The following is a 27,589-nucleotide window of genomic DNA, read 5'->3' as shown; positions in this document are numbered from 1 at the left end:
AGTCTCAGCCAAGAACCTAATAGGGTAGGGTGATAGTTATTTTTTCTCCCCCAGACTCCTTTGTATTTTTTTTAATGGATTACATTTGTTTCTGTGTCCTTCCAAGTGTAATTAATGGTAATGTAAATTCCACTGTACAAATTATGTTTTTTCATTCTGCTGTATACTTAACTTCTTTGCAAATAAGATATTGCTTATGATATTGCTTCAAGCACAGTTCCAAGAGCTCAGAGATCCAGGATGCTCTAAGTATTGCAGAGCCATATAATGTTATTTGCATCATTTTATAGCAGAAGTTCCCAATGTTATTGAAATGAAGAGAGTTATTTTTTACTTCCACAAATTCTGGTATCCCCAAAGAAAGTGTCTGGGAAGAGAGAGGGGAGGAGGGGAAGAGGCTGCTGATAAATTTCTGAGAGGAACAGAGAGGTCAGGTGCATTTTCCTGTCACATGGAAACCCCAACTAAACCCAGAGCTCTCACAAGAGGAACTACTAATGACTGACCTTGTTGGGGGCTTCCAATAGCTCAACTTCCACTAGCAGTTTTTCTTGTAATCATAGTTTTAAAATGGAACTGTAGGAGTTAATAGCTCAAAAATTGGGTAAGATGCTGATCTAAGATTACAGAGGATAAACGATAAAAAGAAAATTTTCTACGTGAGACGACATAATACCTCAATCTTGAAAAGTCAGTCTTTTCAATCTCAACTTCAGTTCTCCAACTTGTGCATTACACAGTCAGGTCTTGTCTATGTGCTGATGGTTTTGCCCAATAGCACAGACTCTCAACTCAAGCCTGCTTGGACATTAACAGCCCAGATTTTAGTTCCAGTTCTACTACCACAACTGTGTCCTCGCTTAATCTCTAAGGACTTCCATTTTCTGCAAAATGTAAATACTGGGCTTGAGGATTTCTTAAGTTCCTTCCCCCATTACAATTATGAAAATAAGAGTTACCAGGACTTCATTTTTACTATTTGAGATTCACAGAAATAAAACACCAGAGATCTTGCAAACTGTATGGTGTAACTGATAGAAGGCTGAAGTGAACTGGTTTCTAGCTTTGGTTTGCTACTAACTAGCTAAGCCTTATTGAGGAGTAGCTTAGTATGTCAGAGAAGCATAAGCTTTGGAGGCAGACAACTGTATTTAGGTAGTTTGCATCTCAGCTTCTTCATATGTAAAATACATAAAATTAATTTTAACCACACCAAATGCCCACTTTTAAGTAACCTCCACACCCAATGTGGGCTCGAAATCACAACACCGAGATCAAGAGTCGTGTGCTCTACCTAATAAGCCAGCCAGGCACCCCTCAAATGCCCATTTGTTTGACCCCCCCCCAAAAAAGCTCTTTGTTTTATGGAGACTATAACGAGATAATGAAGGTATTTAGCATATTGCTTGGCACATCATATAGGCTCTCAGTAAATGGAAACTATAATATTTTGATTACTTTAAAAAATAAAATCTATAAAAAATTAGTAATCTCTACACCCAACATGGGCCTCAAACTTACAACCCCAAGATCAAGAGTCACATGCCCAACAAACTAGCCAGCCAGGCACCCCTTGATTACTATTATTAACAACTGTCAAGAACCATTATAAAACTTAGCCGTGCCTTCCCCATTGCTGCACTATGTTGCATCTCAAATTCTCTTTAATCAAAGCTCTAAGTAGGTATTCCCTGGGAAGACAGCATAAACTTGGGAACATTGCCACGCAGGACACTACCGTGTTTATTTAAATCTGATAAACAGCTTTAAAAATAAATAAATAAGTCTGATAAACAACTATAGATGAGACCTAGTCTCCAACTAACTAGAGTAAGGAGACGGCTAAGACAAGTTGCACTCACCTCTCCCCTTGGTCTTTTCCAAAACTTTCAGAAAAAAAATAAGAATAAGGGAAATATAGAAATTCCGTAACTTCCAAAGGAGAAACTCAGTCTTTTTACCCAAGTTCACGTAAAACATGATGATCACATGACTTCCGCAATTACATCCAAGAAGGTTTTAATATAATTTCCTTCATTGAGGGTAATTGGAGCCACAAATGAAACCTCAAGAACACTGCAGTATCATACATAAATGCACTATGAGTGAGCAGTCAAGACTGAAAAGGGAGGCTTAGGTCATTTGTGTCAAAGCCTCGAAAACCTGAACAGCTGGAGTGAAGGTGTTCACTACACCACAGTCCCTCTAGAAAAGGCTAGCATCTTGTTCTCCACTTCCAAAGACAAGTTGCAGGTGAGTCAGGCTTAAGTCAGTGTAACATGTACTTACTGATTTTACGTGCCTAACAAGGGTAATGGTCATTAAAGTGCTAAGGGTTCTACAGAAACAACCTAGTATGGAATGTAGGAACTCTGGTTTGACAGATCCAGAAGCACCAACAGAGGAAACAAAGGCAGGTGAGACACACTTATCATTTCTAAAGATTTCTCTGCCCTTGGTGGAGGGAAGAATATAATTTTTTTTTCTTTTTTTTAAATTTTATTTATTTATTTGAGAGAGAGAATGAGATAGAGAGAGCATGAGAAGGGGGGAGGGTCAGAGGAAGAAGCAGACTCCCTGCCGAGCAGGGAGCCCGATGCGGGACTCGATCCCAGGACTCCAGGATCATGACCCGAGCTGAAGGCAGTCGCTCAACCAACTGAGCCACCCAGGCGCCCAAGAATATAATTTTTTAAAAGACCATTGAGAAGACTCTAGGTAAGATTTTTTTACATTTACAAAATGATACATTCATCACATGTGAACTGTTAATTGGTACTCTGTAAGGCATCGTTAAAAACTCACTCCAATTCTGAGTGCTCAATGACAAAACCTACTCCTAATGGGAAAAGGGGGGTCTCCAGGGACTCGCAAACCAAAGTAAAGACGTGCTCTAGGAAGTTGTTTGCTGCACCCAAGTAAGTTTGGCATTACCTGGTAAAGTTATGTATACTTGGATTCAACAATTCTCCTAGGACTCCAAGGTATGTATCCTAAAGAAACCCCCTACACATTTGCACTAGTATCCAGGTTTAAGAATGCTTACAGCACTGTTTTTAGTAGCCCCAAACTGGAACAAAATGTCCATTAACAGAATGGATACGCTGTTCTAATCATACAATGGAATACTAGACAGCAATAAAAATGACCTACAGATACACACAAATTTACTACAAATTCAAAGCCATAAAATACACTGACCCCATTCACAAAAGTTCAAAAACAAGCAAAGTAAAACTATATTGTTTAGGCATGCATATACAGACAGTAAAGCTATAAGAAAAGCAGGAAAGTATCGTAAGTCAGTCTAGAGAGGGAATTGTTCTCAGGAAGGAACACTAGGTGTGGGTAGAACTCCTGAGGTATGGGCAGTATTCTTTTGTTTTTATCTGGGTGTTTGTTATTATTTTTCTTTAACCATGTACGTTGTATGCACTTTTCTGCATATGTCATATCATATAAAAATATATTGGTATCCCTGCAGAAATCCACGCCTCTAAAAAGGTGGGTGCTCGCTGGCGGACCATCCACCAAGCCATTAAACACGAAAGCCAACCCCTAGCTCTGCACTAGGAGAAACAGGCCCTAGAACTGCCGAGGTCCTCACGGGCTAACAAATGACGCACACCCTCTCCCTACTTAAGTAGCCGAAGTTTTCAGGGAGTCGACGCTCACCCACGACCCAGGAAAGAACGGCCGGCTCTCCTCACCCGGCCAAGCACCTAGAACCGCGAGACGCCCGCCACGTCGGCCCTTCCACCGTCTCCGGAATTCCGGGCGGGAGCTGGGCGACTCTGGGGCTTAGCCCGGGGCTTCCTGAAGGAAGGCGGAGCCCCAGGGTCCGAAGCAGCGACTCCCCCCGCCGCGAAGCCCGAAGGCGACCCCGGGGCAGTCCCGCCCACGCCGCAGCCCTGCCGGCGGCTCCCGCGGGCCCGGATCCGGGTGGGCGTGGCCGGCCGCGGCCCGCCGGCTGGGGGGGGGAGGGGCGCGTACCTCTCCACCGCAGAGGATACCTCGCCAATTCCCGGCGACTGAGAATAGAGATTATTTCCGGGCACGGCCCCCGCCACCCCTCCCGGGCAACCACTAGCTGTCTCTTTTTTATAATTTGGAGTGCGGACACTGGCGCACGCGCACTGCCGAGCTTCCGTGAGGGTTCGAACGGACAGGCGAAGAGGACCCGCCGCCGCCGCCGCCGCCAGGGCCGGGCGCGTGCGCGCGGCGACACGCAGCGGGCCGGCGTCGGGGCGCGCGCGGCGGCGGCGGCGGAGAGGCGGGCCGGCCGGAGCGCGATTGTGCGCAGTGGCTCGTCGGCCGCCGCTCTGGCCAGGGCCGGCGCTCTCCGGAGGAGGGGTGTGTGGGGCTGGAGGCGGGGACGCGGGGCTGCGGGCGTGGCCGGGGGCGCGCGCGGCGGGCGCGCGGTCCCGCGTGAAAGGAGAAGGAGGGGCAGCGGGGGTGACGGTGCGAGAGCTGCTGGCAGCGCCCGGGCGGTAGTCGGCGGCCCGGGCCCGAGGAGAAGGTGGGCCGGAGGCCAGGTCAGCTGCCCGGACCCTCCGACGCAGCCCCAGACCGAGCGGCAGCGGTTTCTGTTGAGGTGGGGAGGCGCTGCCAAGCCCCAGCTAGGGAAGATGTTCAACGTGGAGTCGGTGGAGCGGGTGGAGCTGTGCGAGAGCCTTCTCACTTGGGTATGTGATGACTGGCGGGTCGGGGGAAGACCCCCTCCCCCAGGTCTCCTTTCCGGGATCCCCCACGCTTGTCGCGGGGGGCGAGCGCCGAGGGCGGCGGTGCCGTCACATCCGGGGCCTGGGGCGGGCGGAGCCGGGGGACGCCGGTGCGGGCCGCGTCTACCCCAGCGGCCGGGCTGGGCGGGGAGCGGCCGGGAGCGAGGGGACTCGGCCCCAGGTCGGGGGAAACTTGCCGGGCTTGAGGTGTTGGCTGCCCTCCGAGAGGAAACAGGCCCGGTGGAGCCTAATGATGGGGTGCAGGCGGCACGGTGATTAGGATTGTTGTTGTTTGCAGCTGATGAGGCGCTGGCGCTTCCCTCTCGCGCTGCCAGGGACACCAAAGCGTTGGCTGTCTCTGCGCTCGGCGCAGCCGGTAGAGGCACTCGGGACCCCTGGTTACGACGTTCCTCGCCTTTGTTGTAGCATTCGCGGAGGACTGAGGGTAGCCCCTTGACGGATGAGCCAAGCCCACTGGAAGAGAAAAGTACTTTGAAGGGAGGGTAGGAAAAATACGAAAAGGCACCCAGAGACGGTATTTAAAATGCGAGATGCACTTCAGAGATTAGAAAGTAAGCGGTGTGGAGATACTTATTTAAAGGTATAAATATAAAAACAAATCTGGAAGATATGTGGTTATCATTAATGGAACTCGACAATTTGGGGCGACGTTGTGGGCTTCTAATCTTAAAGTTATTAAAATTGTCATGGTTTAAAGTAAATACCTGTTTAGTTCTCATGCTAATAATTGTGCTTTTAGCAGCCTCTCGAGAGCCGGTCTTAAAACCCAGGCTGTGTGTTTCACAAACCTTGGTGTCAGTTTTTTGGGGGGCGGGGGCGTGTGTGTGTGTATAGAGGTCTGCAGAGCCACGGGATAAACCTAGTGCTTTTTCTGGGAGTTTTACTCACTGCTAAAAATGTTAAATGTCATTTCTAGAATAAGACACTAATATATTTATTGAGGTGACTACAGCATTTGGGTTAATGTTAAAGGTAAGATACAGATGTCAAAGAAATTCTGTTTAGTGGTGCCTTGATTTATAAGTTCAGGTCCCTAAAATACGGATGTCACTTTCCTTTGTGGGGGCACTTCCATGGAAAGGTTAGAGAAGCATTGCCTTAGGTAGGTTGTAACAAAGGTAGTGTAAATACTGAGTTTTGGGTTTTTTTTTTTTTTTAGATTTTATTTATTTATTTGAGAGAGCGAACACCAGCAGAGGGAGAGGGAGAAGCAGACTCCCCTGCTGAGCTGGGAGCCCCACACGGAGCTCCTTCCAAGGACCCTGAGATCATGACCTGAGCTGAAAGCAGATGCTTAACCGACTGAGCCACCCAGGCGCCCCTACTCTGAGATTTTCATAATGTGTTCTGTGTCAGGAATCAAATTATGTCTTCTGAAACAATATATACACTGGTAGGGCTTGATATATTCTGTAACTTTTATGTTAGGCTATTCTTGGGATTTCGGGGTGTTTCTGTTTTTTGCAATAATATATAGTTAACATACAGCTTACAAATATAGTGGATTCCAACTTCAGACGAGAAGATGGGTTTCACTACTCTCTTTTAGAGAAGAGAAAAACTGCTAAGCTGCATAACGTGGCCAAGGCAGGGGAGAGAGAAAGGAAAAGAATGAACACATTCTTTGATACTGTGGAAGGAATAGATTTGGCAGAGGTTGTAAAAACAGAAGATTGAGGATCTTAAGGTGTGCCTTTTGAGTCTGTACAAATAAGTTCCTCCCTCAATGCTAGGAAAAGGCAATAGGGCAAAGATGAGGAAGCTAACTGAATCTGAAGTAGGGCTGCATTGTTTAAAGTCTAGAAAGACAAGTCTTAAAAACAGGTGTATTTGAAGGGCATCTGCAAAAAGATGGCGATCATTGCAGTTATTTGAGTGAGAAATGCTAACAAAAATATAGAGGAAGAGTCTTAGAGGGAAGTTTGAAGGGATCCTAAGAGAATCACACAGTATGAGAGCATCTATTTAGAATCTGGTAAATGTCAAGAAGACAAAATCCGGGTTATCAGATATGGAGAGAGGTCAGGGAATATGGTGTTGTAGAAAAGGATTTTTGAAATGTCACAAGGAAAATTTCTGGAGAAAAGATTAGAGATTTTAAGTAACAACTGGAGGGCAGAGTCTACACAAAGATGTACAATTCTAAGATTTGGAAACATTTTAAAACCTTATGCATTGAAATGTTTCAAAATAGAGTTAAATGCTGGCTTTAAGTTGTCATTATAAAAAGCAGAATAAATGTTTATGCAGAAAATGAGGTAGCTAAGTATACGTTTAGTCTAGTAATTCCCCTCATATCTGGAGGCCAGCTTATGCTGAAAACAATTCCAAAACCAAGTGTAAGGGAAAAAAATGTATGCAATATACTCCAAAGAAAAGACTCCCATTGGCGTGCCTGGCTGGCTCAGTCAGTAGAACATGTGATTCTCAATCTCAGGGCAGTGAGTTCAAGCCCCACAGTTGGCATGGAACCTACTTAAAAAGAAAAGACAAGACTCCCATTTGGACTAATTTACTCTGCATAAACTCATAGCCACATGTGGATTCTGTGCACACAGGTTAGGTAACTGCAATACTTGACAAGGTACAGACAGCTGCCAGTGACCTAGAAGATCTAAGAACTGAAAGCTCAGCCCCACGTGATTCATTCTCTGAGCTGACAGCCTTACAGAATTAAAGAACCTCATGCTCAATTATTGAAGATCATAACTATGATCTTGAATATCAAAAGTTTATTTTCACTACATAGCATTTAGTACTAGATAGGAAGTAGATAGTACACTTTAGAAATTCTTCCACTAGGAATAGTTAAAATAATAAAACCTCAGGCACTTAAAAGGGATGACTATTAGTCACCTATCCAGAATTCATTTCTGTGGACATTGAATTGCCTTAAATGCTGGATAAATTACTATTGTATCAGAGCACCTACTAGCCCAAGAATCAAATGTTCCAAATTTTTGTTGAAAGAGGAATACTTAAGAGAAGACAGAGTATCCTCCTACTGGTGGAAAACACCTTAAGCTTAAATTCCAAATCAGAGTTTATGCAGCAAGCAAGTTCAGCAGGATGTGCTTGAAAATTTCCACTCTACCTCCTCTCCCCACCCTCTGAGTCAAATTGTGTTCTTACCTGTTAAAGAAATCTGCCCTGCCTACTACACCTGTCAAGCCTAATTTCTTTTTTTTTTTTTTAAGATTTTTTATTTATTTATCTGAGAGAGAGAATGGGAGACAGAGAGCATGAGAGGGGGAGGATCAGAGGGGGAAGCAGACTCCCCGCTGAGCAGGGAGTCCGATGCGGGACTTGATCCTGGGACTCCAGGATCATCACCTGAGCCGAAGGCAGTTGCTTAACCAACTGAGCCACCCAGGCGCCCCAAGCCTAATTTCTTGAACTTTACATTAAAAGATTGTTCTTTCTTAGATTTTAGAGACTGAAAAACCAGAAAGAGTCTGGAATGCTACCAGTTAATGGCAAGAAGTTAAGTGGGAAAAGAATCCTCACATAGGCTAAGTACATTTCTTCTGGGAAACCCAGCAAGATTAACCTACCCTTGTAATTTTCATATTACCTAACAGCCAATAAAATGTATACTAGTGTATAGACTTGGGGAAGGTATCATTTTTGTGATTGTATCTCCCACCTTCCATTCTGTCTGCCTAACTCCATTCTACCAACAATTTTTGTTCTGTGATGGAGGAATAATCAGTGTACAGAAGTTAAAGCACATTTTTAAAAAGCATTTTCTTTTTTAAAAATTGAGGGTGAATATAAAATGGTAGATAAGAGCATAGGTTCTGACATTTGAACCTGGGTTCAAATCCTGGTTTTGTTTCATACTAAGTATGGGTGACTTTGGGTAAGTGTGACTTTATCTCTGTTTCAGTTGCATTCATTCAGGTGGTTCTTATGCTTTGGTATTGATTAGCATTGTTAGAGTGTTCATTAAAACACTGATTGCTAGGCCCCATGTCCAGAGTTTGTAATTCAGTAGGTCTGGGCTGGGGCCTGAGATTCTGATTGCTAACAAGTTTCCAGGTGATGCAATTGTTAGTGGCCTGGGGACCACATACCTTGAGAACCACTGCTCTAGAGCAGGGATTTTTAATTTTAGCATTATTGACGTTTGGGGTTGGAGAATTCTTTGTGGCAGTGCCCTGTGCATTGTAGGACATTTAAAAGTAGCATCCCTGGCCTCTACCCACTAGATACCAATAGCACACACCTATTTGTTAAAACCAAAATGTCTCATAGGGAGAAAAATCACCCCTGGTTGAGAACTGCTGCTGTGGAGATACTAATTCCAGGTGATCTCATGCTTTACTTTTATCATGCTTTTGTGGGGGGAGGGTGAGATGGAGTTGGGTGATGTTAATAGAGCTTCTTGGAATTGAAAGAGAGGTTATGACCTTTTAGGTAGAATTTCACACCTTAATGCACTTAGGTGTATTTATCTTTAAATTTTACCCTACTGCTATCCGGACACATCCTGTTAGATTATTAACTCGGAGTTAATGAGAAGTGGTAGAGGATAGATTTTTTTTTATTAAAATATAATTCACATACCATAAAATTCATTCTTTTATTTTTTTCTTTAGAATTCTTTTTTTTTTTTTAAGATTATGTTTATTGGACGGTGCACAGGGAGCGGGGAGCAGGGCTCGATCCCAGGACCCTAGGATCATGACCTGAACCAAAGGCAGATGCTTAACTGACTGAGCCGCCCAGGCACCCCAAAATTCATTCTTTTAAAGTGTACAATTCAGTGGTTTGTAGTATGATCACAAGGTTGTTCAACCATCACCACTAATTCCAAAAACATTTTTATCATCCCAAAAGGAAACTCTATAAAGCTAGATTTTCTTTGGGACCTGTTTTACCTTTATTTCAAGCACAGGTGGACATGTAGCCTTCATGATCAAGTATTTATTTACCTTAAGAGCCAATACAGAGAAAGTAATTGTTGGAAGCCACATTTTAAAAATCAGAATGAAGATAGCTTTTTATAAGTCCTAATAGAGAAACAGAATTTTAGTACTAAATTACATTATTGAAGAATTACTTGCTTTATTGATTTTTTTTCTTCTAATTGGCCAGAGACAGTTTCCTAATCTGCTTTGGATCAGAGGGTTACAAATGCCCAACCCGTGTCCCACCACATAATTATTTGATGAGCTTGTTAAAAGTCAATTCCCAGTCTTCTTCAACTTTCCAGAAGATTCTGATGTACACCAGGTTTGGGAACACTGCTTTCGACTTTTCAAAATATCTAATGTACATTCATTTTCTCATTTATTCTTTTAGCAAAACACCTCTCCATAAGGTATTTTTCTCAATTACTAGATTAAAAAACTCTTATTAGGAGAGGTAAAGTGGCACACCCAGGTTCACACAGAAAATTAGGAGCAAAGCTGTGATAGAATTAGTTCATTACATTCAAAACATACTCACTTAGGACTTATTCTGTTAGACATTGTGCTAAGATTAGTGGTAAAGAGATAAATGAGATGTGGCCCTCACTGCCGCCTCCTTTTCATTCTAAACCTACGAGAGATTGATTTATCAACTGTAAAATGAAAGCAGGTGCTTATCTTTTTTTTTAAAGATTTTATTTATTTATTTGAGAGAGAGAATGAGAGAGAGAGAGAGCATGAGAGGGGGGAGGGTCAGAGGGAGAAGCAGACTCCCTGCCGAGCAGGGAGCCCGATGCGGGACTCGATGCCAGGACTCCAGGATCATGACCTGAGCCGATGGCAGTCGCTTAACCAACTGAGCCACCCAGGCGCCCGCTTATCTCTTTTTAAACTACATTGTTGTTACCACATTACTATTGAGGAGGGAGCTGGAGATAGTATAGAATAAAATTTAGTATCAGTTCCTGCAGATATTTATTTGTTCCATTTATTCATTTACTAATTATTGAACCTATACCATGTATGAGGTTAGTGTTAGGGGATGGCTTCTTTTCATTACTCTCCCAAATGGATACCTAGGTAAAAACCACTTGCTATGTGATCTTTAAGATAATTCCCTTAGTTTCGGGGCACCTGGGTGGCTCAGTCGTTAAGTGTCTGCCTTCGGCTCAGGTCATGATCCCAGGGTCCTGGGATGGAGCCCTGCATTGGGCTCCCTGCTCGGCGGGAGGCCTGCTTCTCCCTCTCCCTCTCCCCCCGCTTGTGTTCCCTCTCTCGCCGTATCTCTCTCTGTCAAATAAATAAATAAAATCTTTAAAAAAAAAAAAAAAGATAATTCCCTTAGTTTCCACACCATAACCATCACTACCCACAAGACTCTCCTATATAGAAAATATAAAGAAGTTACTGCATTTGTCAGTAGCTTTTTTTTTTTTAAGATTTGATAAATGATACAATATAGAGAAGTAGACACCTACTGTTACGAAGTGAGAAAATTACTAGAACAGAATTACTAGAGTTAAGGACAATTTGTATTTATCAGAAACCTTAAAATGTGCATACACTTTGACCCAGTAATTTCACTTCTGAGTATGTAACCCAATAAATAAAAATGTGAGAAGACCTGAGTGTTATTCCCAATATTTCCATTGTCTCTACTTAGTTTGACCTCATCTGTGTTAATAATGTAAAATTATTAAAATAGGTCTCTATGCCTCTTCCCCTCCAATTCTTCTTACTGCAGCCAGGATGATCTTTATACGGTGCAAATCTGATGGCCTCAGTCTCCTACTTGGAGTCCTTTGCTCCGCGCCCCCGCCCAGTTGCTCTTAGAATAAAGTCCTAACATGGCTTATGAGGTTTTGCACAATGCTGCTCCATCTTTCGCCATTATATTCTCTTCCCTGTTCCATCTCTTCCTTTTCCCCACCCCCATCCCATGCTAAGCCGTTTTTCATTCCTAGACTACATCCTACTCTCACTTTTTTTTTTTTTAAGATTTTATTTATTTGACAGAGAGAGATACAGCGAGAGAGGGAACACAAGCAGGGGGAGTGGGAGAGGGAGAAGCAGGCTTCCCGCTGAGTGGGGAGCCCGATGCGGGGCTCGATCCCAGGACCCTAGGATCATGACCTGAGCCGAAGGCAGATGCTTAACGACTGAGCCACCCAGGCGCCCCCCTACTCTCACTTCTAATATTTGTGTTGCTATTTGCACACCCCATCATACTCTTTCATTTTGCTAACCTATAAACTGTGGGAGAGCATGGCCGCATCTGTCTTTTCTCAGTGATTTATTTCCTTCTAAGTCTTGGTTGCACTACTGGGTATAATCATTGTTGGCTCAGCTGTATTATCTTACTCATGGAAATAATTTCTATTTCTTGACCATGTTATGCTGACCAGTGCAAAGTTAGTTGTTGATTTTTTGGTTTTTTGCAAAGTTAGATCTAATTCAGAATACATTTAGACTCAAAATTGAATATCTAACCTCAACTGTAGTGAATGTGACTTCTGCATCTGTGTAAAGCTATTTTCGTTTTGAGTAAAAGAAGTCTCAACCTGGCCAGCCTTAAACACGTCTATCTCGCATAATAGGCTTCACTTTTTTTTTTTTTTTTTTTGATTCAGTGTCTCAATTTTGGCCTCAAGAACCTAGTTCTTTGTATCCCTCTTCTCTGTCGTACACTGCATTGGCCTCATCCTAAAAGGTATTCCTTTTAGTCATCCTAAGATGACTGCTGGTGGCATTTGAGGCAACATATGTGTTCACAGCAAGAGGAGATGGCTTTTCTTTCCTAGAAACTCAAGTTTAAGCATCTCCCTGCAACTCTTTGGTTCAAATTGTCTTTACCTTTGAATCCTAAGTTAGTCACTGATAGAGGGGATGAAGGTACCATGACTTGCTTAGATTGGCCATCTGTAAGGAGAATGAATGGATGCTGGGATGTCACCAGGTATCTGCCACAATTTCTTTTCTACCTAAGGGAAAAAATGACAATGAGAACCTGCAGGAAATTGCCCATAAGGGAAAGATTTTCCAACTCTACTGCTTTTTAAAATTTATTCCAGCTCTCAAGATGAGATAATCATAAAAAGAAGCCTAAGAAATCTCCTATATAGTTAACCATGGAATCTCCCCCCTAACCCCCCCTTTTTTTCCCCCAGATCCAGACATTTAATGTGGATGCACCATGCCAGACTGTAGAAGATTTAACGAATGGGGTTGTGATGGCCCAGGTTCTTCAAAAAATGTAAGAATAAATTGTTTTATCTTTTTGTATATTCTTATATATGAATATTTATTAGATTGAAAACATGGCCAAAAAAATGTTTACATGAAATGTGTGTTGCATGTAGAATAAGAGCTGTAAATGTCAGTTATTATTTTGATGGCATGTACTTGTTTAGGTACAGATTGACTGGCTGAAAGTTTAATTAGGGCCGTAATTGTTAAAACAGTCCATTGGTTTTAGCAGAATTATTTGTTCTTGTGTTTTTCAGCGTAAGCTTGGCAGAAATTTTCATGTTAGTGATGAGATTTCTCATTGTAGAGAATCCAGAGGCTTACTCCCTCTTTCTTTAGGATTATGCTCAAATGTTATCAGTGAGGCCTTCCCTGACCACTCATAAAATAAGTGACAACCATTCCCCTATGCTCTGCTGTATCCCCTTTAACCTTTTATGTTCTTCTTTGAGGTATGTTAACACCATCTTATATACCATATATTCATTTGTTTTGTGCTGCTCCACCCGCCACCCATGTATATACACACATAGTATAAGATCCACACAGACAAGGAATTTGTTTTGTTCACTGTTGTGTCCTAGCACAAGGTTGGTTTTTGGCAGAATCATATGACAATGCCCTTTGAAGGTCACAAATGGTTAAATATCATCAGTTTTTCATGATTCAGCCTGCATCATGGATACTCATGTCTACCAAATGATTAAAAGAATGACATACTTGTTTGGGATATACGAAACATACCTGATTCTTCTAAGTACTTGAAAAAATAGAGGTTGTAAAATTGATGTTGTATGGCTATCTCCAACTTGATCAGGAAATTTTCAAATAAAACATTACTTGTAAATTTAAGAAATCATTAGGCTTGATGTGACTTGGGGTATACTTTTGTCTTTTGAAGCACTGGGCACTTGTAGGCCTTATGATATTGGAAGATTTGCATATAACTAGCTGGGATTTCCTGCAGTTTTGTTAAGAATCCGTATCAACAGTAAATGAATTCTTGCTGTTGTTCACTTTGCAGTGAGCTATATAGAGTTGCCCATCTGAAAAGCAGTTCAGATGCCTGCATTTCAGAGAATCTGTGTGTCTTTAGAACTAGGGACTGATGATTGAAAACTAGCTTGCTGTCGCTTTCTTCTGTAACTACATGACACATCTCTCCAGATACACAGGTGCACAGACTTTTTGATGGAGCTTGAAAAGGCTCATTTGAAACCTGATGAGGCTTGGTTCTAGCACTCTGAAAACAGTGATTCTGTGATTTTCATGGTCACCTCTGAGTGGTGCCCTAATAATTTTTAGCCTTGAATGGTCTTGAGAATTTCACTGAAGCTAAGTAAGCTTTCCAAGTATGTGTCAGTAAATGAGTTTTTTGCTTAAGTTAGTTAGGGTAGGATTTCTGTCATTTGCAGAAACCAGAAGAACTGTATGTGTATATTGTTTTACCAAATCAGGATCATAGCATACATCGTAAAAGCAATTAATTTACCAAAGTCTTGTAGGCATATTTCTCATCAGTACTTAGTTTTTTACCTTTTTTCCCCAAAATGTCTTCCTTTTGTTACGGTTAAACATATATGGAAAAGTATACTAAAAAAGTGATGAATATGTGTGTTTATATCATCTATGTATTTGTGTATACACATCTGTGTAACCACCACCCAGATTGAAATATATAACTTATCTAGCCCCAGATGGTTCCCTTATGACCCTCTCTAATCAATACCCCTTGCCCAATGATAGCCGTGATTCTGACTTCTACACCAGTAATTAGTTTTTTCTGTTTTTGGACATCTTATGAAGGGAATCATGCAGTATGTATTCTTTTGTGTCTGACTCCTTTTCACTCAGCATAATGTCTGAGATTCATTCATATTGTTGCATATTATCTATTTTTAATAACTGTATAATATGTACAACTTCAAGGAAGTTCAGTTCCTCCTTGCCCCTTTGATATTTATTGAATGGCTATTTTGTGTCCAGCACTGGTGATACAGGGGTAAGCCACAGGGCAATTGCCTTCAGAGAGTTTAAAACCTTGGGGAAAACAGATTTTTAACTAACTATGAAAACAAAATTGCTATTATAACCAGTGCTACAGGGCAGAAATACACAATGTTATGAAAGTTTGTAAAGAGACATTTAACTTAAGGAAGTCACAAACAATTTACCTGAGAAAGTAAAGAAATGAAATCTTTTTTTGTTTAAGTTGTTTTTTGTTTTTTGTTTTTAAGATTTTATTTATTTATTTGACAGAGAGAGACACAGCGAGAAAGGGAACACAAGCAGGGGGAGTGGGAGAGGGAGAAGCAGGCTCCCCGCGGAGCATGGAACCAGACGTGGGGCTCAATCCCAGGACCCTGGGATCATGACCTGAGCCGAAGGCAGACACTTAACGACTGAGCCACCCAGGTGCCCCAAGAAATTAAATCTGAAAGAAGATTGGTAACAGATTCCTTAGCATACAGAAGACTGTACACAGAGGAGGCCGTACCAGCTGATAGTATGGTGAATACCACCACAGAAAGAAAGAGGGAGCATGTTACAAAATGAGAATGGAAAGAAAGATGTTGCCAGACCATATAGGGCCTTGTGTCTTTATTCCAAGGGATAGGACAAGCAATTTGGTAGGTGTGGAGGCAGGGAAGAGTTAACAGGGTCAGATTTACATTTAAGTTTTTATTTAAATTCCAGTTAACGTACAGTGTAATATTAGTTTCAGGTGTACAATAAAGTGAGTCAGCACTTCATACAAGTGCCCTCCTTAATCCCCATCACGTATTTAACCCTTTTGGTAACCATCAGTTCTCTACAGTTAAGAGTCTGTTTCTTCCTTCGCCTCTCTCTCTTTTTTAATCCCTTTGCTCGTTTTGTTTCTTAAATTCCGCATATGACTGAAATCATATGGTATTTGTCTTTCTCTGACTGATTTATTCTGCTTAGCATAATACTCTAGCTCAAGGGACACCTGGGTGGCTTAGTCGTTAAGCGTCTGCCTTCGGCTCAGGTCATGGTCCTAGGGTCCTGGGATCAAGCCCCGCATTGGGCTCCCTGTTCAGTGGGAAGCCTGCTTCTCCCTCTCCCACTCCCCCTGCTTGTGTTCTCCTCTCACTGTATCTCTCTCTGTCAAATAAATAAAATCTTTAAAAAAAAAAAATACTCTAGCTCCATCCATGTAGTTGTAAATGGCAAGATTTCATTCTTTTTTGATTGCTGAGTAACATTCCATTTCATTTTGTCTGAACTGAGAAGTGAAAAACTGTATCTTTCTGTGGTTTCAGTGGAAATTTTATCAAATAGAATGGGCCTAAGTATGTTTCTTGTTAGTATAATTTTTTCTGTATCCAGCCTTTTAGTCATTTTCCATTCATCTGCTTTCCAGCTTCTAAAATTTTGTTGCTCTTCTTTCTTTTTGTCCATGTAGGTTCATGTCCACTCCTTTTATTTTTAATTAATAGGACTTTGTTTTTTTTAGAACAGTTTCAATTTCACAGCAAAATTGAAATGGCAAAAGAGTTGCAGTGTGGGATGACAAGAAAGTTCTGAGGGTGGATGATAGTGATGGTGGCACAACAGTGTGAGTGCACTTAATGCCACTGAACCGCACACTTCAATTTAAATGACAAATTTTATGTTGTGTATATTTCACTACTTGAAAAAAAGTTTTTAAAAATGGAGCATGAAGTATGGCAAATTCTCACGTACTCCTTGTCCCACTACATAGAGCGTCCCCCACTATCAACATCCCACACCAGAGTGGTACATTTGTTGTAATTGATGAACCTATGCTGAAACATCATCACCCAAAGTCCCTAATTTACATTAAAGTTCATTGTGTGTTGTACATTCTCTGTATGGGTTTGACAAATACGTAATGACATAGATCTACCATTGTAGTATCACACAGAGTAGTTTCACTGCCCTAAAAATCCTCTTTGCTCCACCTGATCATCCTTCCCTCCACCCCAGACCCCCAACAACCCCTGATCTTTTTACTATCTCCATAGTTTTGCCTTTTCTAGAATGTCCTGTAATTGAAATCATAACCATATGTAGTCTTCTCAGATTGGCTTCTTTCACTTAGCAACATTGCATTTAAGATTTCTCCATGTGGCTTAATAGTTAATTTCTTTTTAGTGCTTCCCTCTTTTTTGCAGCTTTAGTGAAATGAAATTGACATATAGTAAATTGTACATTTTTAAAGTATAGTATTTGATAAATTTTTACCTATGTAGATGCCTGTGAAACTATCGCCACAGCCAAGATAATGAATGTATCCGTCACTTAAAGAAGTGTTTCAGTCCCTCCTTTCTGCCACCCCTTGCCCATCCCCAGGCAACCGCTGATTTACTTTCCATCGTTACAGATTAATTTGCAATTTCTAGAAATTTATATAAATGAACTCACACAATACATTTTATTTGAGGGAGAAGGTATGGCTTCTTTCATGCAACATGCTATTTTGAGATTCATGTTGTTGCCTATAATAGTTCATACGTACTCCATTATATGGATAGGCTGTGATCTATTCATCTATTCATTCATCTGCCGATGAACATCTGGGTTATTTTAGTTTGGGACTATTACAAATAAAGCATCTCTGAACATTAGCATACAAATCTTTGTATGGACATATCCTTTCATTTCCCTCTAGTAAAATCCCACCCAGGAGTGGAATGGTTAGACCATATAGTTAGGTGTATGTTTACTATTTAGAAGACTGCCAGAGTGTTTCCAAAGTGGATGTGCTGTTTTTGCCCCAACAAGCAGTGTATGAACATTCTTATTTCACCACAGTCTAACTATCATTTGCTAAGGTCAGTATTTTTTGGTTTTTTGGTTTTTTTTTTAAGGTTTTATATTTAAGTAATCTCTACATCTGGCATGGGGCTTGAACTCACAACCCTGAAATCAAGAGTCACATGCTCTACCGACTAAGCCAGCCAGGTGCCCCTGTTTTGTTTTGTTTTAATTGAAGTATAGTTGATACACAATATTACATTAATTTCAGGTGTATAAGGCAGTCTTTTTGATTTTAGCTATTCTGGTGGCTGTCTAGTAATAACTCATTGTGGTTTTAGTTTGTATTCTTAGGATGACTAATGATGTCTAGCATCTTTTCATGTTTTTGCCGTCTATATATCTTCTTTTGTGAATGGTTTCCCATAATCTTTTGCCTGTTTTTTATTTAAATTGTCTTACTGAATTTAGAGTTCTTTATAAATACAAAATATAAATACTAAAGTTGTTTTTCAGATGTATGTTTTAAAATATTTTCTTCCAATCTGTGGCTTCCCTTTTTTTTTTTTTTTTTTTTTTAAGATTTGTTATTCCTTTGACAGAGCACAAACAGGGAGTGGCAGAGGTAGAGGGAGAAGCAGGCTCCCCGCTGAGCAGGGAGCCCAATATTGGGCTGGATCCCAGGACCCTGGGATCATGACCTGAGCCAAAGGCAGACGCTTAACCAACTGAGCCACCCAGGGTCTGCTCCCCCTTTCATTTTCTTAATAGTGTTTTTGCAAGGCAAAAGTTTTAAATTTTGATAAAATCTAACTTTTTTCTTTCACGTGTTGTTTTTATTCTATTTTTTTAAAGATTTTATTTTTAAGTAATCGCTACACCCAGTGTGGAGCTTGAACCCACAACCTCAAAAATCAAGAGTCATACATTCCATTGACTGAGCCAGCCAAGTGCTCCCTGTTTTTTTTCTTTTTTAAATTCAATTAGCCAACATGTTTGGGTTTTTTTTCCTATTAAGAAATGTTTACCAAACCCAGGGTCACTAAGATTTTCTTCTGTGTTTTCCTCTAGAAGTTTTATAGTTCTGGTGCTTACATTAGGTCTGTGATGAATTTTTAGTTTTTATATATAAGGATTGATTTTTTTTTTCTTTTTTTGTACAATTTATTAAAAAGATTCCTTTCCCATATTTTCAGGACTTTTGATTATGTTGATTTGCTTAGTGACCAGACAGACATCATCCATAGATGATTAGATTCTTGTTTAATTTTTACTATAGATCAGTCACCAGAAACATTAAGAAGTACTCTGTCCTTTTACATCTGTACATTAACAAATACAAAATGAAAACTTTTTTTCCCTTAAGTCTTGAAGGAACTGATTGTTGTTTTGTTTTGTTTTTAAAGATTTTATTCATTTATTTGACAGAAAGAAAGAGTAGGCAGAGCAGCAGGCAGAGGGAGATGCAGGCTCCCCACCCCCTCTGAGCAGAGAGCCTGATGCAGGGCTTGATCCCAGGACCCTAGGATCATGACCTGAGCCAAAGGCAGACGCTTAACTGACTGAGCTACCCAGGCGCCCTGGGAACTGTGATTGTTAAATGAGCTTTCTATTTTCAACTTTTTGGTTCGAAGAAAATTAATATTGGTAAAAAAAAAATAAATAAAGCAGAGTCCACTTCAGAGAGCACAGGATGTTTTATATGACATAGCAAGAATTTGAATTGGCTGTTTATGCTCTTAAGCTTGGTTAACCTGCAGTACTTGTGCCAAAGAATAGTCAGCACTTTGCCTGATCCAACTTAGACTCTGAAAGAGACCTGGTTCTCCCCTGACACTACTTCTGCAGGCTTCTCAAGTGATGGCTATTTTTTCTCCCACAGTGTTCAAGTACCACTTAGCCCAGGTGGTACTCCTTAGTGCTGCTTCCAGACCGTTCTCCTTCATCTTCCTTAAAACTCTAGTTTTGAACTTTATGACATCATCCACTACCCTTCATTGTTGTTGTCATTCCATCGTGTTTCTCAACAATATTGAATCCTGGCACACCGTCAGCTCTTCCCAAAATACTCTTACCTACATTCTTGGTGATTTGGATGTATACCTGGATGATCCTTCATATCTTTCCTTACCAGTTTCTTTCTTTCTTTCTTTCTTTCTTTCTTTCTTTCTTTCTTTTCTTTTCTTTCTTTTCTTTTCTTTCTTCTTTTTTTTTTTAAGATTTTATTTATTTGACAGAGAGAGACACAGCGAGAGAGAGAACACAAGCAGGGAGAGTGGGAGAGGGAGAAGCAGGCTTCCCATGGAGCAGGAAGCCCTGACCTGGGGCTCGATCCCAGGACCCTGGGATCATGACCTGAGTTGAAGGTAGACGTTTAATGACTGAGCCACCCAGGCGCCCCTCCCTACCAGTTTCTTGAACTTCTCTCCATTGATCTTGTCTTCTACTATATTTCAGGCACTCCTTCCCATGATCATACCCTCTACCTTATAATTACTGATAATGTGTAATCCCCCATAATCTCAGCTTTCTCATTACCACTTTCTGATTATTGTTTCCTGTCTTTCCATCTCCCTTCCTCTGGTATCAAGTCTCCAATAATTTAATTCTCTAGTGCCAGTGTGATCTTAAAACTGTCCACCTTCACTGTTCTTTCTTTCCTCTTATTTAGCTGAAACTCCATGGTCAATCATAATTACTCCCCTGCGTATACTTTTAGCTCCCCTGCCCCTCTCATATTGTATTTGTTTTGCAAAACCACAACTCTGGTTAAATCTAATGTCCTACCAGTTTTGCTTCTTACCTATGCAGTTGAATCCAGCTGGAAAAAAAAATGCAGACATGCTGATGGATCTCATTTTAAATTTCTCACCACAAAACTGCAAGTGTTACCTTATGGAATCTCACAGTCATACTGTGTTTCCCTAGTGTTTTCATTCCCCCACTCTTCCAGATGACTATCTCACATTTTTCTCTCTTCAAACCTCCAGTACCTTACAAGGTAGATACATCCTACGTCTGAGGAAATTGAAACAAATAAAACAATTTCCATAGAATTCCATGACTACATGTACCCACCTGGCAGCATTAGTTTGACTTTGTCTTGCTACCTGTTATGATACAAAGAGCTATAGGGGAAGGTTTCTATCTTAAAGTTAGTACTTGCACTTTGTATACTGCATCCCATTGCCTATTACCTACTTAGGATCATCACTTTACCAATTTGCGCTTCTTTCCTAAATCATCACTTTTCCCTTATCTGCTGTATCATATTCACTAGCATGCAAGCAAATGGTTACTTCTTTTCTCTTTAAAAATACTTCTGGGGCACCTGGGTGGCTCAGTTGGTTAAGCGACTGCCTTCGGCTCAGGTTATGATCCTGGAGTCCCGGGATCGAGTCCCACATCGGGCTCCCTGCTCAGCGGGGGGTCTGCTTCTCCCTCTGACCCTCTTCCGTCTCGAGCTCTCTGTCTCTCATTCTCTCTCTCTCAAATAAATAAAATCTTTAAAAAAAAAAATACTTCTGGTCTCAGGGATGCCTGGGTGACTCAACTGGTTAAGCGTCTGCCTTCGGCTCAGGTCATGATCCCAGGGTCCTGGGATCAAGTCCTGCATCTGGCTCCTTGATCTGTGGGGAGCCTGCTGCTCCCCCTGCTTGTGCTTGCACACATGTGTGCGTGCTTGCTCGCTCTCTCTCTGACAAATAGATAAATAAAATCTTAAAAATACTCCTGATCTCACTTTTGTCATTCCATTTCTCCTCCCCTTTGTGGCAAAAACTTCTTTTTTTTTAAACTTCTTTAAAGAATAGTCTGTACCCAGCTGTTTTGTATTCCTATCTTCCAGCTCTTTTATTTAATTTTTTTTTAAGATTTTATTTATTTATTTGACAGAGACACAGCGAGAGAGGGAACACAAGCAGGGGGAGTGGGAGGAGAAGCAGGTTTACCGCGGAGCAGGGAGCCCAATGTGGGGCTCCATCCCAGGACCCTAGGACCATGACCTGAGCCGAAGGCAGACGCTTGACGACTGAGCCACCCAGGCACCCCACTTCCAGGTCTTTTAAATCCACTTTTCAGTCAGGGATTTTTTTTTCCCCCACCATTTTATTAAAACTGTGCTTGTTAGGACCACCAATTATCTACATAGTGCTGATTCTAATGGCCCAGTCTCAGTCCTTATCCAGACATGGCAGCAGCATTCAAAGGACTTACCTCCTGTAACACTTTTAAAAATTTGGTTTCCAAGATACTGTTAGCCTCTGGGTTTTTCTCCTGTCTTACTTGATGATCTGTATTTCCTTCGCTCATTTTTCCTCTTCTATTCTACTTCCTAACGGAGGAGTGCTTAAGGACTCAGGCCTTGCTACTCTTTTCTGTTTGCATTCACTTAGTTGATGACTTCATCTGGTCTCATGGATTTAAACATCATCCATATCCTAATGACTCAGTTTTGTATCTCCAGCATGAATCTTTGCCTTGACCTCCAGACTTAACCTCATTGTCTATTCAATGTCTCCATTTGAGTCTAAAAGACCTCTCAGAGTTGTCATATCTAAAACTAAACTCTCTGTCTTCTACCTAAAACCCACTCGGTCAAAAATCTTCTCGTTTCAGTTGTTGGCATTTCCTTCTAGTTGCTCAAACCATTAAACCTTTCTTTTTTTCCCCATCCCACATAGAATCTTCCAGGAAATCCTGATAACTATGCTTTTAAAATATATCTATAAAGTATATTTAAATCTAGCCTTTAGCTCTGACTTCCAGTTTACAGAAAAGCACAGAGGCTAGAAGAACAAATTATACTAAATCATGAGGAAACAATCAGGCAAATCCAGAAAGTGAGCTGTTTTAAAGGACAATAGACCTAGTCTCCTCAGCAAGCCAATGCCATGAGAAAAAAGAAAGGGGATAGACTATTCTAAACTAAAGAGCCTAAAGAGATGAGAAACAGGCAGTAACCAAACCCTGGGATCATGACCTGAGCCAAACAGACGCTTAACGACTGAGCCACCCAGGCGCCCCCTGGAAAACTTTTATAATAAGAATTGTTATTTTTCCTGCTACGACATTGGCCGCCATCGTCTCTTGCCTTTATCATGTTAATAGTTTCCTGATGAGGGTATACCTGGGTGGCTCAGCCGTTAAGTGTCTGCCTTGCCTTCTGCTAAGGTCATGATCCCCTGATCCTGGGATCCAGCCACACATCTGGGCTCCTTGCTCAGCGGGAAGCCTGCTTCTCCCTCTCACACTCCCCTTGCTTGTGTTCCCTCTCTCTCTCTGTCAATAAATACATAAAATTTATTTAAAAAATAATTTCCTGATGAGGGTGTTTCTGTACTAGCCTGCCCGCAGTCTAATGTGAACCCAGCAGCCAGAGTGATTTTTTAGTAAGATTTTCTGCTTAGAACTCTATATTGTTACTCCATTTCACTCAGGGTAAAAGCCAAAGTACTCACAATAGTATATCCTAAGTGATCTGGACTACTTGTTACCATTCTGGTACCTTGTTTGTTGAATGAATGAATGAATATGGACTTATTTTGACTTTGAAATTAAAAGAAAGCAGCTTTTATCATCTTTTATCTTTTGTCTCCAAGAATAGTTCACCACCACTCTCTCATTTTCCATCAACAATTTCCCCCAATACCAGCTGGATGTCCTACAGTGCGGTTCTGACACTAACTTCTGAGTTAGTGCGGACTCCACAAGTTAAGGCCTCAGTCCCACAAACTGCCCCAACTTCAGATGCCAGGTGGATGTGCAATCCTCAGCTCAGCCACACTTCTTCCTGGCCAACTACAAATTCAGGAGTTCCTATGAACTCCTCTCCACCCTCAGCCCTTTTAGTAATTTTCAAGAATGACACAAAACTCAGGAAAGCTTTATACTTACAATTATAGTTTTATTATGAAGAATATAATCCAAGAATAGTCAAAGGAAAGAGATGCATAGTGCAAGATATGGGGCTGCGGGCAGCGCAGAGCTCACAGCTTCCATGCTCTCTCCAGGCATGCTACCCTCCCAGCATATCAATGTGTTCACCAGCTTAGGAACTCCCTGAACCGTGTTGTTTAGGATTTTTATTTGGGGTTTCATTCTGTAGATGTGATTGAAATTATGAACTCAACCTCAAGCCCCTTTCTGGAGGTCGAAGTGGGGCTGAAAGTTCCAGTCCTCTAGTCGTGTGGCTTGTTCCTTTGGAACCAGCCTCCATCCTGAAGCTATCTAGATTCATCCACAATGAATCACCTCATTAGCATAAACTCAGTTTTGGTCAGAAAGACTCATTATAAATTACAAAGGACACTCCTGTCACTTAGGAAATGCTAAGGGTTTTAGGAGCTCAGTGCCAGGAACCAGGAAATGCTAAGGGTTTTAGGAGCTCAGGAACCAGGGACGAAGACCAAATACGTTTTTTATTATACCACAACCACATATTGATTGAAGGACTAAGAGCAGAAGTAGTAAGTTATACCTCTAAGTGCCATTAGTCTTAGCTTTTAGAGTTTAAGAAAGAGGGAAAAAGAAGATAGATGAGACCAACAGAGAGAGAATGAAGGTCAAGCTGTGGACGTTGGTGGAAAGCTTCTTAAATGGATACTTTCTTTTTTTAGTACCCTGAGTTGCTGATTCTTAGCTTAACGCCTATCCTTTATGTGCCTTTATGGCTTAATTTGACATAATAGGGGCTAAGCATAATTTGCTATATTTTTGTTGTCATTATGGATGTGAAAATTATTATAGCTAACTCTTGAATACACATTTAATGGCAGGGGACCAAAATGATTGTTTGGGTAATTAAAAGACAATTAGAAAACAGACCTAAGAAATCAACATACCTAAAAAGTACTCAGGTTTGCTAATAAAAATGCCATATTAAGAGATGGAGTCAAAATACAGTGTTGGTTTTGGACCCATCTTAATTTGGCTGAGTTCAATAAGAATATTCTTAATTATTAAATAATTTTAGCAGTACAAATGAAACTTAATGTGTTTATTTTTGTGAAGGTAATTAAGTGCAGGCAGATAATATATTTCTGGAATTATGTTACGGATTAAAGTTAATGGGCTTTTTTTTTTTTTTTTTTTAACTTAAACTAGGACCAGTTCATAAGTTATAGTCAGATAGATGTGTTACTGGAAAAATCTAAGGAAATGGTTTTGTATGTTTCATGGGTTCTTTTTGTTTTTCTTAGCAAGAGTCAGGACAGAGTAAGAAGCTAAATATAGCTTCTTACTCATGAAGAACACGCCAGTAAGATTATCAGTTGTTATTTACATGTCTGTGCAGAACTATGGTCTATTAAGATTTTGGAGAAAATTGCCTTTATATTGTTTGGTTATAGCCTGAGAGCATTAATTAGGGGGTACTTAGAAAACATAGCTGAAATTGTGAACTACTTATAGAAACAGAGTTATGGTTAGATGCCTACATACTGAATCAAAGTTTATTACTGGGAAAAGTCACACTGATGTAAGAAGACTATAAGACTACTATTCTTGCTGTGTTCTGCCCAAGTAGTAGATTGGAAGTTTATGGATAGCTTAAAAGTACTGTCACTTTCTAAATGTATTTCAGTCTGCAGATATTTATTGAGAACCTGCTATGTGTCAGACATGAGGTATTGGGAATGAGTGAATAAGAAGAGATACCTGCCCTTAATGAACATAGAGTGTCATGAACCATGTTGGTCCCTCTCTTCTTGTGGCCTAGTTGCTTCAGCATGAAGGAGATACTGAGCCACAGGACCTTAGTGTTGTTGGCTCAAATCAGTTTTGTGTTGAACTTTACTGATCTGTTTTAACAAAAATGATTATACTGCCAACTCTGCCACTTAATTATCTGATTGAACTTGGGAAAATTACTTGATTTCAGAGTCTGATACTCCTTAATGGTAACAGGAAACATAATACCTCCCTTGCAATGTCATTGTGAATGTAAAGTACCAGGTTCAGTGCCTAGTATATTATTATTGGTGCTTAGCAGCGGTTTTTGTTGTCTTCCCTCCCTAGCTCAGACATGATTCTGAGATTTTGATTTGGTGATCTTTTAAGGAATAAGCAAGCTGTATCATAGTGTTTGATTTGCAATATTCAGGTATTTCTGAGTTCTTTTACTTATAAGTATTGCTCTAAATTGTAAATTAAGTATCTCAGGAGTTTTTGGAGTATATAATTTCTTAGACATTTTAAAAATTAATTTGAAAGTGAACTCTGCCCCCAACATATCAAGAGTCACACGCTCTCCTGACTGAAACAGCCAGGCACTTTATTTATTTATTTATTTATTTATTTATTTATTTTTAAGATTTTATTTATTTGATAGAGACAGCAAGAGAACGAACACAAGCAGGGGGAGTGGGAGAGGGAGAAGCAGGCTTCCGGCTGAGCAGGGAGCCCGATGCAGGGCTCGATCCCAGGACCAAGGACCACAACCTGAGCCAAAGGCAGACCTTTAACGACTGAGCCACCCAGGCGCACCTTCTTAGACAATTTAAAGCATTCTTTTTTATAAGTTTATGAGCTTGCAGGTGAAGTTTAAGTATCTTTTAGTTGTGTGACCCTGAATTGCCACTCAGCTAGTAAGTTCAGTGCCTTTGGCTTTGAGTAATAATCATCAGCCTACACGTAGCACCAAACTCAGATTGCCGGCCCTATGTGTCTTTTTTGGTTGGAGAGACTAACACTTGATTGGCAATGATGCTTTTTAGATTATTCAAGTGTCAAAAAATATTGAATATTTTCTGATTTCTGAATTATTTTTATAATGGTTCTTTAGTATTTTAGTAGAATTCACTCAATTGTTGCTTTTCTTTGCGTTATCTATTTTTACAGGAGGTTTTAAGGAAAAAGGACACTTTCTGGGGTGGTCTTCCCATTTTATAACAGTCACTTTCTCTGAAAATTCACCCTTATCCTGCCAGGTGTGGTCATTCTTCCCCCTAAAGTTGTGTGTGACCTACTTGCAAGCCCTTTATCCTTTTGGTCACATATAAATTGGATTAGGGATGAAAAACGGACTCTAGCTGGACTATTTAGAATGATCCGGGAATTTAGAATTGGGACTGAATGATGGCTGGTCTCTAAACTGTTTGAACTAAAATGTTGAAGACTTGGAACGTGTCTGCAGCTATCTTCAGCCTTGTATATGGAGAAACAGAAAAAAGTCAGTCTGCAGAGAGAATGATATAGATGGGCAGAAACAAAGACGAAAGTCAGAAGGAGAGTACTGTCTGGATTCTTAACAGCTTTCCGGGTCTTTATTCTAGTACTTTGTGAGGCCCAGTTATCCTTCAATACCATAACCTACCTCAGTGATCTTCCAATAAGTTTCCCTTTATTTTGTACAAGATCACTGAAATTAAGGGGCGCCTGGGTGGCTCAGTTGTTAAGCGTCTGCCTTTGGGTCAGGTCATGGTCCCAGGGTCCTGGGATCGAGCCACGCATCGGGCTCCCTGCTCCTTAGGAAGCCTGCTTCTCCCTCTCCTACTCCCCCTGCTTGTGTTCCCTCTCTCGCTGTGTCTCTCTCTGTCAAATAAATAAATAAAATCTTAAAAAAAAAAAAAGTTGCTCAAATTAGTTTCTTTTACTTAATTTTCTTTTGAACTTCTAAAAAAGCTAGATTAAGCTTAAAAATAAAATGGGTGTGAATATCCACATGCAGAAGAATGAACTTAGACCCCTCTCTTACACCATACACAAATGAATCATAGACCTAAGTATAAGAGCGAAAACTATAAAACTCTTGGAAAGTGAAAGGACAACTCACGGAATGTGACAAATTATTTACGTGTTTTATGTCTGAGAAGGGGCTTTTTTCTTGAATACTAAGCGGGGGAAACCCAACCCCCAAAAGCAACTCTTAGAACTCAATAATAAAAGGACAACCCAATTTTTAAATAGGAAAAGACTGAATAGACTTTTCTCCAAAGAGAATAT

At 40.8% G+C, this 27,589-nt stretch overlaps 2 protein-coding genes across 11 annotated transcripts in view; one reads left to right on the top strand and one right to left on the bottom strand.

Annotated features, from left to right (window-relative positions):
- The window catches only part of RNF170 (ring finger protein 170), a 45,297-nt gene extending 41,096 nt beyond the window's left edge, over positions 1–4,201 (bottom strand). Inside the window, exon 1 of one of the 4 annotated variants that reach the window (XM_035003927.1) lies at positions 3,994–4,201. The gene's annotated coding sequence lies outside the window, so the exon portion shown is untranslated. Of the gene's footprint in view, positions 1–3,675; positions 3,921–3,993 lie in introns of those variants that run through there. The other 3 variants (XM_035003928.1, XM_035003925.1, XM_035003926.1) reach the window with 3 other exon arrangements.
- Positions 4,202–4,441: 240 nt separating this feature from the next.
- HOOK3 (hook microtubule tethering protein 3) overlaps positions 4,442–27,589 on the top strand; it is a 111,994-nt gene continuing 88,846 nt past the window's right edge. For 6 of the 7 annotated variants that reach the window (XM_035003919.1, XM_035003924.1, XM_035003917.1 and 3 more), the window contains exons 1-2: positions 4,442–4,685; positions 12,826–12,911. In XM_035003919.1, coding sequence (XP_034859810.1) covers positions 4,629–4,685; positions 12,826–12,911 — 143 coding nt within the window. In that variant the 5' untranslated portion in view covers positions 4,442–4,628. Of the gene's footprint in view, positions 4,686–4,967; positions 5,323–12,825; positions 12,912–27,589 lie in introns of those variants that run through there. The other variant, XM_035003918.1, reaches the window with a different exon arrangement.

The sequence above is a fragment of the Mirounga leonina genome, unplaced genomic scaffold (assembly GCF_011800145.1).
Source record: "Mirounga leonina isolate KUSES-001 unplaced genomic scaffold, KU_Mleo_1.0 Mir_128, whole genome shotgun sequence".
NCBI lineage: Eukaryota > Metazoa > Chordata > Mammalia > Carnivora > Phocidae > Mirounga > Mirounga leonina.
This window is presented reverse-complemented; position numbering and strand designations above follow the sequence as displayed.